Source organism: Plodia interpunctella, chromosome 25 (genome assembly GCF_027563975.2).
Source record: "Plodia interpunctella isolate USDA-ARS_2022_Savannah chromosome 25, ilPloInte3.2, whole genome shotgun sequence".
In the NCBI taxonomy this organism is placed as follows: Eukaryota; Metazoa; Arthropoda; class Insecta; order Lepidoptera; family Pyralidae; genus Plodia; species Plodia interpunctella.
The window spans coordinates 6,655,751-6,669,583 of NC_071318.1; the positions used below are offsets into that span (position 1 = coordinate 6,655,751).

A 13,833-nucleotide genomic window follows, 5' to 3' on the forward strand; every position below is an offset into this window, starting at 1 on the left:
ATGTAAGAAAAAAGTCCCCGATTCATAAGTTTTTGGCATCAGCTAGAAAAGGAGCTAACGTTTTCCAAACGGCTTTCACACAACACACACTTTCCAATCACAACTAAGTACAACTAACTTTCAAACGAAAAATACTAGATCAATAGCCGTTTGGCTTCTATGATGCCACGGACAGACATACAAATAAACAGACACATTAAACTTATTAGGTACCTACTCCCCTCCCTCCGTCGTTGGGGATTAATAAAATAGATACCCATACAAAGTAATACATTCATACATGTCATATGTTGTTCCATGTGGATGATAGATAACAATTTCTATAATATTTATGTTGATATAATTAGCTACTAAGGTAGAGTTGCACCAGTCAACTTTGACCTGCGCGTCGCTGACGTTTAGACAAAACTACTTCGCGTTTTTCTGCGCTGGTTAAAGTTAACGCCAAAGTTGACTGGTGCAACCCAGTTTAAGAGATGTTTTGATGTAAGTATCTAGCTGGAAACGTTATCTAAATAGTATAAATTAATGAGAAATCAATAAAATTCAAGGAATAACAGAAGTTTCGGTTTTCCTGTTGTGTGAAGTGAAGATTGAAGTGGACCACCTGGCAAGAACAGTTCCCGTGGTCCACCCAGGTAAGCAAAGACTTAATAGTCGACGATCAACATTCATATTTTTGTACTTTTATAGAAAATTGGACAAGTTAGACATACAAATAAAATAAATATATTAGGACGAATCACACAGATTGAGCTAGCCCCAAAGTAAGTTCGAGATTTGTGTTATGGGATAACTCAACGATATTATATTATATAACATATACATATATAGATAAACATCTAAGACCCGGGCCAATCAGAAAAAGATCATTTTCCATATATATATATATTCCATCATAACCCGACCGGGGATCGAACCCGGGACCACTCGGTTCAGAGACAAGCACTTTACCACTGCGCCACCGAGGTCGTCAAATTATTTATTCAGAAATTAAACCATCACAAGTACTTTTTCACTTCAAAATTTTATATAGTAATTTCTCAAAAAGCTACAAACTACTGTCATATTAGAACGACCACTGCTGAGAGGAAGTACCAAAAGAAACTCATTTTAAGGATGTCAGGTGGGGCAATGGACGTCCACCGGACCTAATGTCTGGGGTTCGAGTCCCACTCGTGCCACGTGTAAACCAATCTGGTTCAATCAAGTTTGTATACCAATATGACTCAAGTGATTTTCGCGATGACCACCACTTGCTATCGATAAAGGACATGAACATCGTGAGGAACCCTAGTGGTTGGTGTATCAGATAGTGCGAGGAATGCAGCAGGCAATAGCAACCCACTCCATGAAGTCATTGCATGTGTAATATGGATTTGTATGTATTCCACAATGGAAGAGATCCTCAGTCATAGATACAACTATTTTATGAAGTGCTATTAACAAAATCCTACCTACTAGGCAATGCTAACTCAGTGACCCCAAAATGGATCTTGGCTTCCGAATCCTTAGTTAATCTCAAATTATATAGGTTAACTTTAGTCTCAATTTCAGCCCAAGGTTACATAAGTGTGCTGTTTGTTCTGGTCGTAATTTAGTGGAACTAAAATCTTGAAAATCAAGTGTAATTAACAACGATACTACGTGTAGGCACTAGGTATTTTAACTAAGTAGGTACATATCTAATTAAGTAGGTACCATATTGGTACTACTAGGCATGTATAGAGATACTGACTTTTAGATATAATTTTGAGACATCAAACGTTCAATAATAAATATGTACAATACTAGCTTTTACTCGCGGCTTCGCCCGCGTGAATTTCATAGCAAAATCTCGTTAATTTTTTATTGCGTACTCTGTAAGACTGGTAAACATATTTGATTCAAATTCGCATTTTTTCTCATCTTTAGTTCAATTTCCTGTTTCCCGCTGCGTGTCTCGTCCCGCAAACTTGTCCCGCTTCCTGGTATGTAATGTAGATATCCCGTACTGTTTCCTACATATTGTGCCATCATGTTTTTCGCAATGTGTCCCGGCCCGTCTCCCATTACGTGTCTCCTTCCGCTCCTGCTTTCTGCAACGCGTGCCGTCCCATTTTCCATGATGTTTTACGTCCCGGTTTTTTATTAATCACAAACGTAAATTAAACATTTTGTGTATTTACTATTACTGTTATTTACTATAAAAAGTAAGTGTGCCAATTTTCAGCTTTTTAACTTGAAAATTGTATTAAATCCCATACAATCATCTTTCAGCCCCCTTTTGACCCTTCAAACAAACACGTGTTCATTACTTTGTTGTAAACAACCAAAATCCAAATTTTCAAATTTATTATTTACTTTTACTTTCATATTTACAGTTTTTCACCCTTTTCACCCCCTTCGGGGTAGAATTTCCAAAAATCCTCTCTTAGTGATGAAATGTCTATAAGATGTTAACTCGGGTTTCCGAGGAATTATTGATTCATAATTAGTTTTTCAATTATCCTACGGGAACCTGACCATTTACCAGGATGAAATGTATCTAAGATGTTAACCCGGTTAAATTTCAAGCAAATCGGTCCAGTAGATTTCGAGTGATGCGCGTTCAGACAGACAGACAGACAGACAAAAATTTCCAAAACTATATTTTCGTCATCTATATCAGTAACTAAGTATATTCCATGAAGAATTTAAAAAAATATATCTAATGTATAAATTTGGCCTTTCTTCAATTTTATTATATGTATTGATTGTGTTTCCAAATCTTTTTTATCTGAACGCATTTTTTTCGGTTTCTTACGCAACCGTTGAGCTGACGGTAATATCCTATATCCACTTCGCACGGTCGTCGGCATCCCTAGTTGTCAGACCATTGGCACGCAATAATCCTTGACGACATCAAGCTTGTATAGTAAACTTCTTGGGTTTGCCCCTTCTTTTGTTTCCTATCGTTGTGTCTACGTAATTTGTATCATAAATAAACGATCTGATTTTAAACTTGCCGACATGAAAAGTTTAAACTGCCATTATCTTAAAGAATATGTTGATTTTCACAGAGTTACGGGATAATTACGTCTAGATCACATCAAAGACCTAGTTTATCACAGACCGACCTAGATTTATGTAATCAAAAGTTGAGGAAAACATGTTTGACGTTTACGTGCGTCACAGAGCATTGCTCAATAAGATGCAATGATCGTGATATACTTAAATGACATTCTTTCTTTCTTCATTCATTCATTCATTAATTTATTTATTTATTCCATGCTTGGTACATGTACAATTATTATTGTACATTAGTTATTGTTAGTATAAAATGTTTCTTTAATTAGTGCAAGTACATGTACGCGGAGTGCGAGATCTTTGCTAGTGTGTTATTCCTAACACTGGTGTCAGATTTCATTCAAGTCGCCCAAAGGCATCCGACATGACTTTTACATTTAGAAATAATATTTATTTGTTTTTGTGTCCTTATTATTATCGCTGTTTTGTAGTGACTGGTTGCTGCTAGCATATCGCCTTAGGGAAGAATATCCAATTTATATCCAAATACCATTGATTGGCTTTTACAACATGCGCGGGAGGGGAAGCAACTGGCACATTTTGTTGTTATTTCGCGGCCCAAACCAGCGTGGAATAAATTTTTGCCCCCACAAGAATAAGAAAAATAAAAAAATATTATGCATGCTCTCCTTTAAAATTTGCATAGCTACCTATAGCTGGTGTCACATGTAAAATATATTTTTTAACACCATATTGTAAAATAGTGTCAACTCGTGTTTTTGTAAATAGGTAAATTACCTATGTTTTTCTTCGTAGATGATCATACCGTGTGTATCTAATTGTGTGCAGCTGCGGCCGCGACTACGCTCGTGTGAGAATTTAGGGATTTTGATTAGCATATAGGTAGCTTTTTCACTTTTAAATAGATAGGTACAGGAACATTTTGGTGTAACTAAGTATTTATTATGGTTTTACCCGAGCGAAACCGGGACGTGCGGCTAGTTTGATTTATGTATACTATTATTATAAAGAAGTAAGCGTTTGTGAATTTGTATATTTGAGGCGGGTAATCTCCGAAACTACAGAACAGATTTCAAAAATTCTTTCACCATTAGAATGGTACATTATCTAAGATGGCTATAGGCTATATTTTATCTCAAAATTCCCACGGATGCGAAGCTCCGGGCAACATCTACTAACTTATAAAGATTGTGTTGTTGTGAAGATGTTTATTTATTTATATATTCAGGTACACCAACTGTAAATACATATAACGTTCAACACAAATACACACAACACCAATGACAGGTATTACACATCGTTTACCAAATCAAATTAAACTAAACAAATTTTATCAAAAAAGTGTGACTTGTGATTATTAATCCTTAATTTGGTTGAGCAACTTTTGCTTAAAGACTGAATGCTTCAGAATATTGACAAATGTGGCGTTCCAAGCGTTTAAGTACCACTTGTGTGGTATTGAGCAGAGAGGCTGTATTTAGATAGTTAAATAGTTGGTTGATCATATGAAATAAAAAAAAACAATTAAATTTATTCACATTTATTGGAAAAATAATATTCAAAGTTCACACTTATACTTTAAAATCAATATATATATATATACTTATAGTTTATTGTATGAAAACGTAGCCCTTTGCATGTTGTAATACAATCTATTAAAATCGCAGTTTTCCACCTTTTTTCACAAAATCTCAATTATCACGGAAACCAGAATCCGTCCAGTTGTACCCTTTTGCTTGGAACGCCACAATTAGAAAGTTAAATACACAGCTGCTAGCTGCCAGCTCCTTAAATTTAATCTTATCCAGAGCTAGTCACAATAATTTTTATTCTGTTTTGACTCCCGTCCTATACGATGTTTTTTAAGTCCTGGTGCCAAAATAGGTGTTATAAGTTGAACGTGTATGTCTGTGATCTGTCTGTGTTATCGTAGCTCCCAAATGGATGAACCGATTTTCGTTTAGTTTATTTTGTGTTATATATAATTTTATCCCGAGTGTTCTTAGCCATATTTCGTGAAAATCGGTTCAGCCGTTCAAAAGTTGTAGCGAAATGAATACTGAAAGTCGGAGGTTTTTTAATTTGTCTAACAAATAACTTGTGAGACATCTTACGTATACCCCCCCGCTCTCCGGCAATCTTTTCCATCATTAGAGTCATGCTCATCGCTTAATACATTACAGTTTGAGATGGTACTAGAAGTTCTTCATGTATAATGGATATGGATTAATAAACCAATGGGTAGATCTCTTCCCAGACCTTGAAGCGATCTTCAAACATCCTCTTGCGGACTGAGAAGTCTTCACCAATGCGGAGGTACTGCCGCGTACCGGATGACATCGGCGGCCATTTTAGATTAGACAGCTCGGGCGTTGCCTCTGTGGGATTGGGGTCCCTGGGAAACAAATAAATGTTAATCAGTGTCTTGTTTTCAAAATGATTTATTCCTTTATTCAACTTAAGCTTAGCGCGCACTACGATTAAACGCGAGCTGTTTAGGAATAGCTGAAAACGCAAAACCGCATGCAAACACGCCGCTGCGGCTGGCGTTTTGATTAATTTTATATCAGTACCACCATGGATTTCTGGCAAGTAGCGTGTGTTGTGGCTTTGGAAATTGACAAGAAGACGTAAACAACATCGCCGGCATAAGTACTGGGCACATCCACTAACAGCTTTGGTCACTTTTAAAAGGATACTTTCGCAAAATGTACAACGATGTTCGACAGCATCCTGATAATTATTTAATTATTACAGAATGTCTATTGTTACTTTTGATTAATTATTACAAGCTGTGGGCCAGTATCTAGAACATGAAGACACTACATTTCGTAAGGCAATATATAAAAACCGAGCACGGTTAAACACCTGTGCGTGCGCCACCATGCTATTACTATGGGACACAAAACAATCGCGCGTTTAGAAAACGAGATTATAACGTAGCAAGTAAGGTTTTTTTAATCAGTAATGTATCGTAAATGCGTGCGCTTGTATAGTAAACTTATGTGCTAAATTCTTTGGCGGTTTCAGACTTACGATTAAACGTGTGCATTTTATCGTAGTGCGTGCTAAGCCTTATAGGCGACAAGAAATATGTAAAACTAAGTTTTTTCATTCATTTTCATATGTGTTTTTGTTTGTAATGAAAAAACTCGAAAACTACTGGCCCGATTTTGATGAAATTTGACATAGAATTATGCGAAACCTTCAGAAGTGATATAGCGAAGCCGGGCCAGGCCAAAAAATAAACAACGTAACCCTTACCCGTATCTAGCGAAGTTGTACCAAATGGCAGTCATTCTGTCGACCAGCTTGGAGTCAATTGTGTCAGCCACTTCGATGGTCGGGAACCGGTAGCTCAGGGTGAATAAGTAGATTAAGTCGTCGTGGTGGGCAGCTCCTGGGGAGAGGATTGACAGAAACATTTAATACAATACGATACAAAAACCTTTATCCTAAAATCCTATTTTTGCGAAAGGAATTTCTTTTGTTACGTCTTCAAGTTACAGGGTTCATTCATACCGGAATTTGGAGTAACGAGTTACTGGTGTTCATGGACTGTTTGCGGTGCGGTGTTTGCTTACCATCAGCTAATTCAACTCATTATCCTATCCTACCAACATTAAAGATGCGAAAGTTTGTGAGGATGTAGGTATGTGTGTATATAATTTTGTTACTCTTTCACGCAGAATCTACTGGATCGATTGTTATGAATTTCGGTACACGGATAGAATATAACCTGGAATAACATATAGGGTATTTTTATCCCAAAATTCCCAAGGAAGTCAAGCCCCGGGGCGCAGCTATTTATGTTATAAAAATGGCAGGCTGAATATATAAACGTACCTGTCGGTTTCTTGGTGACGGGATCTTCATAATGGCTGTGATTGCCGATGTGGGCGAACTCATAGTAATACACCTTGTGTGGGGAATGCCGGCACATCAGGTTGGCCATGCTGAGGAAAATTACAGAAGTTAGTTATATTGGTATTTTGTAACACCCTAGTATATGATGACCCTGGTGATTTAATATTTAAGACGCCCGCGTGTGAACCGAAGGCTTCCAGGTTCGAATCCTACTCATGGTACGCGTGTTTGTACAGGGTACCAATCTGACTTATGTATAGTAGTTTTCATAGACCACCACGTTGCTTCCGGTGAAGGAAAACATCGTGAGGAAACCTGCACTCCAGTCGATTAACATCTAGTGTATAAAATAGACAAAGCAATTGTAAACCAGTCCATTAACAGTGCCCATAAATTTGTTGTGTGTGCATCATTGCACTTAATAACCACGACCTTCAGCCACGAGGAATACGACTCGAAGGAGGAGGATAAATATTGATATTTAAAAAGTCATTTAAGAAATAAAGCTTTAATATAACTTACTGTAAAAGAAATTGACACTGGATAAGCATGGCCCAGGACAGAGATGGTTGGCGGAGACAGAAGGAGGACTATACCCAGCAGTGGGTCACTGAGGGCTGCAGATGATGATGATGATGATAACTTACACATGTACCGGGAATCCGATGATTGAGTCTCCATACAATTTTCCCAACGCCCTGGCACTGGCTTCATCATTGACCAAGGGTTTGTCCCCGAGGTACGCCCGTCGCAACTTCAGCTTGCTTTCCGAAGATATGTTCGGGGACAGCTGGAAGGAGATCGGGGCGATCCGGTCCCAGTCGTTGTTCATTTGGGACAGAAGGGTCTCGTTTCGCAAGACAGCTGAAATGTTTTCAAAAACTTCACTGTTTGAAGTATTTAAATTTTAGTAATTGTGTAATCAACATTTCCCTACTCAAGTCAATTAGCAAGTGTGGGTCTCAGTTATTTACAATTAATTTACAATTAGTCGTTTCAATTAATGTATTAATTAATAAATTATTTAATAAATTATTCAAAATGATTGAAAAAATATATACATACCTAATTATGACGTAATTTAATTACGATTATTATAATTATGAGGATACTACATCATGTTGAGGCCAAACATTTTTACCGTTAAGACAGTCATCTTCAGTCTTATAATAAGTATGCACTTTTACAACATAATTTTAGTCGGACATAAAAAAAATTGGAACAAAATAATAATGCGTGGAAAAAGTTGGGGGAAGCTTTTGCCCAGCAGTGGGACTTATATAGCAAAAAAAAAAATCTGACACAACACATTTGATAAAAACACGGTAATAAACTCACGGAACTTTTTTTACGCTGACCTCGGGCTTCGCGGCTTCACAACCTCTAACACAACCGAGAACATGAGATGAGGTGGAGACAGAGAAACTCACGGAAAGCCTTCCAAAAGAATTCGTCCGTGGTCTGCGAGATGATGAGCGGCGCGGCGTGCATGTTGTTGCTCTTGATGGAGAGCACCGGGTCCTCCACCAGGAACCGCTCCTGACCGAAGTCGCGCTCCACTACTGGTTTCCAAAGACCCACTGGGTCGAAACCGAACTGGTCCTGAGGAGATTTTTTTAGGTTTTGTTGAATGAAGAAGAAAGAAAGAAAAAGGATAAAAAAACAATACGTTTGTATAAAAATATGTACACATTTTATACAGTACTAGCCTTTGCCCACAACTTCGTATGTAAGTAAAAATCCGTTTCCCGTAGGAATTTCAAGATATCCTAGGAACACTCAGCTTTATACGCCCAATAGTCTGTCAGTCAGTCACTCAGTAACCCAGAGTTTTATATATAAGTATAGATTGTTTTGATTAATGAGATCGTACCGAAATGGATCCCAACTTATGCTATGACTAGCTGAAGCCATACTACAAATTTTCAGCTGGTACCCGAACACAAATACAAAAACAAACCTAGTAATATAAAATTTAAAGAAATGTAGTGGTTGTAGCGTAGCTATAGGACTGTGCTGTGGTGATATAGAAGTTTTTATGAGTATTTCATTTATTAAAGTTTTTTCTTTAGGGTTTTAGCTAGCATACTATATCACCTGAAACCAGCCAGATCTTGTGTCACGACAATCAGCTGAGAAGGAGGCCGTAAATCAAATGTTATTGTTAATAATTTTTGAAGTTATGTGTATATAGTACGTCATCCACGGAAAGTGTGTTGCTATGGCTATGTCGGGGAACCACATGCCTTTCGGTCTGTCTCATTTGGGTGTTTCCCGGTTTGTTCCTCAGCCTTTGAGCGTTGAAACCAGAATCATTAGACACTTATCAAATCAGGGTTGTATTATTTAGTGTAGAGACACAAATGTATGCTCCTTGTGTGTCTGTCTATGTGATGGCTGCGCCACCTAATAAGTTTTACAACCAGTCGCTAATATACGGAGTTCAGTATAGCACGTTTATTATTATAAATTATCCCTATAGTCGGAAACCCTAAAGTGGTGACCCCGACGTGAAATACTTACGAAGAATTTGGGCAAGGAATCGCCAAGCTCCTTGAAAGTCTTGGTCTTCAAACAGGATACGATAGCTTCTGAGCTGTTGGTGGAACAGTTTAGAATCTCGGCTTGCTTCACCGCCAGCTCATACATGTCGTAACCTGGCTCTTCTTTGCCTGACGGCGACGCGCTCATCGATATGCCTCGGTGGAATAGACCTTTATATGAAAAATAGATATTTTGACACGAGTTTTCATTACAATATAAGTACATCAAGGACCTAACACCTCGCTCCGCCTGGAGTGAGGACCTTGGAATAGGACCATTCCACATACTTCAGTGGATGTCGCATGAGGCGACTAAGGGACACGTAGGCTCCCATTTAATACCAAGGCCTGCCTGCCTGGAAGATTACAGATCTAGAAATTAGATCTGGTCAAGATGAATAAAAATTCGAATAATGTTCGATAGAGATACGAATTTCCATATATTTTACACTTATTCCAAGTAGACCAACCAGAAAGAGTGATTTTTTTTAGCTCGTTAAACAACCTAACAACCTAACAATTTTTATTCAGAAGAAATCACTACATAGTATAAAATAAAGACGCTTCTCGATGTCTATCTCTATGTATGCTTAGATTTTTATTCAAACGTAGCCGGAACGGGCCGTTAGTAAATAATTAAGTTCTTCCATCAGAGAAAGCGCCTTCAAACAACTTACCCTTAGACATAGGAGACACCATATGCAGCATAACACTGATAGATCCAGCGCTGCAGCCTGCAATAGTCACCAGATCAGGGTTGCCTCCAAACGCTCGAATGTTCTTCTGAACCCAGCGCAGGGCTACCACCTGGTCCTTCATGCCATTGTTGCCAGGAGCAAGTGCGTCTCCTGTGCTGAGGAAACCTGAAATAATCGAAAAAATACATAATTGGATTAAAATTGATGCGAGAAATTCTTAAGAGCTTTTCATATAAATAATATGCTCTGCAGGCCTACCATCAAATTTATAGAACGATTCAAATAACATACTTCACATTAGAAACATGTGATCAATCGTATGAATTTGCTAGTTAAAGATTTAGATTTTTCTAACGCCTAAATGCAAGAAGCCTATATAGCTTAGCATTACAATGGGCTGTAGAAGAAGAAGAAGAAAAATAAAAAGAAGGAAGAGGAGGAGAAGAAGAAGAAGAAGTATTTTGATCGTGAGTTGATTGACTTACCAAGAGAAGCGAGGCGGTAGTTGATAGTGACCAGCACAACGTCCCTGTCCAGCAAGTAGTGCGGTCCGGCGAGGTCGCTGCGCCCCGTCATCGAGTAGAAACCACCGGCGTGGATGAAGAAGATCACTGGGAGAGGCTCGGTGCTGTGAAAAGAAAAAGCAGAATTAATTTATTACTAAAACTAACCCTATCCTTACATTTTTACCCAATTCAATAGAGAACGATCACACAACGCCCGACGAGAAGCCTTCTCCAACGTCATTCATACTCTAATCTTCAACAACACTTCGCTCCCGCTACAGTGGTGACGCCGATGCGATCTTGACGTGACCTTCGAAATAAATCTTCACATTTTGATGATCACTGGCTGTGACGTTATAACCGGCCACTCCTCTAAAAGAATGTTATTATTGCGTAACATCTATCACTGCTTATCCTTGAGTCGTCTCGTACAACATCCACGGGAAGACGGAGTGGTCCTATTCTAGGGCGGGAGCGACACACCTCAACTCACCTGTTATTATCAGGAGTGTAAACGTTGATGGTCAGGCAGTCCTCGTCAACATAGTACGAGGGCGGAGCGGGGAGCGGGCACGCCGGGCCTTCTTTGCTGGCGTCTACCACATTCTTGTACTGGGTGATTGGTTTCGGTGGCTGAAATCAATAAATTGACAATACCACATTAAGCAGTCAAGCTTGTATCGTGAGCCCGATGGACACAAACAAGTAAACTTGTTGGCCTTTCACGTCAAAGTGGTCAAAACGGAGAGTTGGAATGTGTTCATTATTGGTGAGGAGATAAATGAAGATCTGAAGAGTGACATAGGGTACTTTTTACCACAGGCAATAGCTAATAAGTAAATAAAATTAATAAGACTCGTGCCTCTTTTGTTTTTATTTGTTTGTAATAGGTATCGTACAAAGAACACATGTTACAAAACAACGGCAAACTTATTTGCCCAAACTGTCCCTCCTCCTGCTCCATAGAGGAATTGAATGAGGCCAGTGACAGAACTGGTCAAAATAGTGTAATTTATCTGCCGTTTTGATTCGAAATGAAGTTTAGTTCTCACCTGAAACCTGAGTTCTCCAACTGGAGGTTCAGCATATCTGATCCCCCTGTACGCTTGGAACTGTCTGCCGCGCCGGGTGGTCATCCACGAGCCGCGGATGGTGCCAGAGGGTGCCACTGTCACCGGCCCTTCCGATGGTAAGGTTTGCTTCGAAGCTTAACAAAATTCAAAATCTTTAAGTATTTTTTATGGTAAGTATACCAAAAAATTAGGTCGGCAAACCTGCGAACGGTCTGATTAATAAACGATAACTGCTGCTCAGAAACACCTACTTGTTGGAGTTCAATCGGCAATTCTTTTCACGGAAATTCCAATAGGATGTAGCATACAATATAACTTCACATTTGACCTGAAAAAATGGGAAAAAAGGGCATAGCCTTTACGTAAATTGTCACTTAGTTTGAAAGATAATTCTGCCTTAGAATAGTGAAAGAACCACTGCATATCCTCCCGTGAATGTCGTATAAGGCAACTAAGGGACACATAATCTAGGAAGCTGCTGAAACAATAGCATTCCCAATGAGAGTTGACGTCAGGCAGGCGGTTGTAGAATCACATCCGAATCGGTAATTTTTACGCTGACCACGGGCTTCGCGGCGTCACAGCTCCGAACGAAACCGAGAATATTTTTTTCAGTTTAAGCAAGAGGCATCTACATGATACATAGGTACTAAAACTAATAATGATCAAGAGAAGAAACAATATAACTCACCACTAGGTTTGTCATGACTTTTCGACCGACACCCCAGCGCGGCGGCGAACAAGCAAACAAACACACATTTGGCCAGCATCGTACTTGTCCTCCATATAGCGTATAGCTACACTAACAGGGAAAATGTAAAACTGGTCCTTTATATAGCTGACGTGTAGAAAGAGTATAGCGTCGTTGTTTATTGTAGAGCGCATATAACGCTTGATTTTATTGTACTTAATTAATTTGATTTTAAGCCATAGCTTTTAATTAACTGTTACTCAACTGGAATACAAAAAGCCAATTAGTATAGGTAACAGGGCTACTGATTGGGAAAAATGTGAGTTGCAGTCTTGCTATATGGAAAACACTGGTATTGATTGTTTTTTATCAATCTTGGCGACTGGCGTGCGCAACTCGACGGAAACAAAAGGTGATCAGAGGGGTTAATGCGTGTTTGTGAACCAATCACATTGCGCAAATGTGACACAACGACAACCACAGTGCAATGTGATTGGTTCACTGCGTCTCACTTCGAATCGATTCGATGGTGAGAAGTAAGATGCAAATTCGCACTTCGCCCACAGATCAGGCAACACAGGCAAATATTCAAAATGTTATGATTTATACATTAGCTTAGCGGATACTTAGCGGATCAAGGAATCCCAGGTAAAATGAAACCGCCATGCTCAGATAAGAGAGAGAATTGAAGCGAATGAATGTGAGCACCTACCTACACAAGATAGGTATGACTTGAGTATAAAATATCATGTGAAAAAATGCCTGTGACTAATTTCTGATAAATGCTTGACTATATGTAACATACGACATAGTACCTATACCTGTGCTCACTCTGTAAGCAAAGCTTTTCTGATGAATGACACTATGTGGTCAAGCGTGATCGGTGACTAAGCTCCATGAAACATTACCTGGGAATACTAAGTACCTAAGTATGAGCAATTATTGTATTTGTCATTATACGTATTATATGCATTGCCTTTTTTTTTTTAATCTTAATGAACCAAATTATTTCTCCATGATCTGAGTGTGATCTATAGATTATAGTGTACTTATAATATAGACTCATCACAAAATATATTATGAAATTTTAAATTTTGTAATTCATAATTTGATATTCTTAATTTATTTTAAATTGCAATGCCCGACAGGGATTACATTGGGCCTAGATTATAATGACTGAGGTGACGAAGTTACTGAATTACCTTACTGTAAAAAGCAATAAATTATTTGAATTGATCTTAGATTCATAATTCATATTCACCTATGAAACGTCAGAACACAGGTTCCGCTTTCACTGTAGGTATACTTGTATTGTTTATTCGACAACCAAGTGTTATAAAGATCCTAATAAGGCGCTATTAGCCGCACACTAGCGCCACCAACAATTTTTTATCAATTTATATTATTAATTTATGTTTTTTGAAACAAAAAATATTGTAACTGATT

General features: G+C 38.4%; 1 protein-coding gene across 2 annotated transcripts; it reads right to left on the reverse strand.

Moving 5' to 3' along the window:
- Window positions 1-4,533: 4,533 nt before the first annotated feature.
- LOC128680866 (juvenile hormone esterase) lies at window positions 4,534-12,529 on the reverse strand. Of its 2 annotated transcripts, XM_053764333.2 has the most exons (12): window positions 12,388-12,504; window positions 11,948-12,024; window positions 11,676-11,830; window positions 11,117-11,256; window positions 10,603-10,745; window positions 10,097-10,282; window positions 9,400-9,590; window positions 8,307-8,478; window positions 7,524-7,740; window positions 6,856-6,965; window positions 6,274-6,409; window positions 4,534-5,404 (listed from the first exon to the last, which is right to left on the reverse strand). In XM_053764333.2, the coding sequence occupies exons 3-12, from the start codon at window positions 11,757-11,759 to the stop codon at window positions 5,236-5,238; spliced, it is 1,548 nt and encodes a 515-aa protein (XP_053620308.1). In that variant the 5' UTR covers window positions 11,760-11,830; window positions 11,948-12,024; window positions 12,388-12,504; the 3' UTR covers window positions 4,534-5,235. The 2 variants fall into 2 exon arrangements, with proteins under 2 accessions (XP_053620308.1, XP_053620307.1); XM_053764332.1 differs by lacking the exon at window positions 11,948-12,024 and having other exon boundaries at window positions 12,388-12,529.
- Window positions 12,530-13,833: the final 1,304 nt, after the last annotated feature.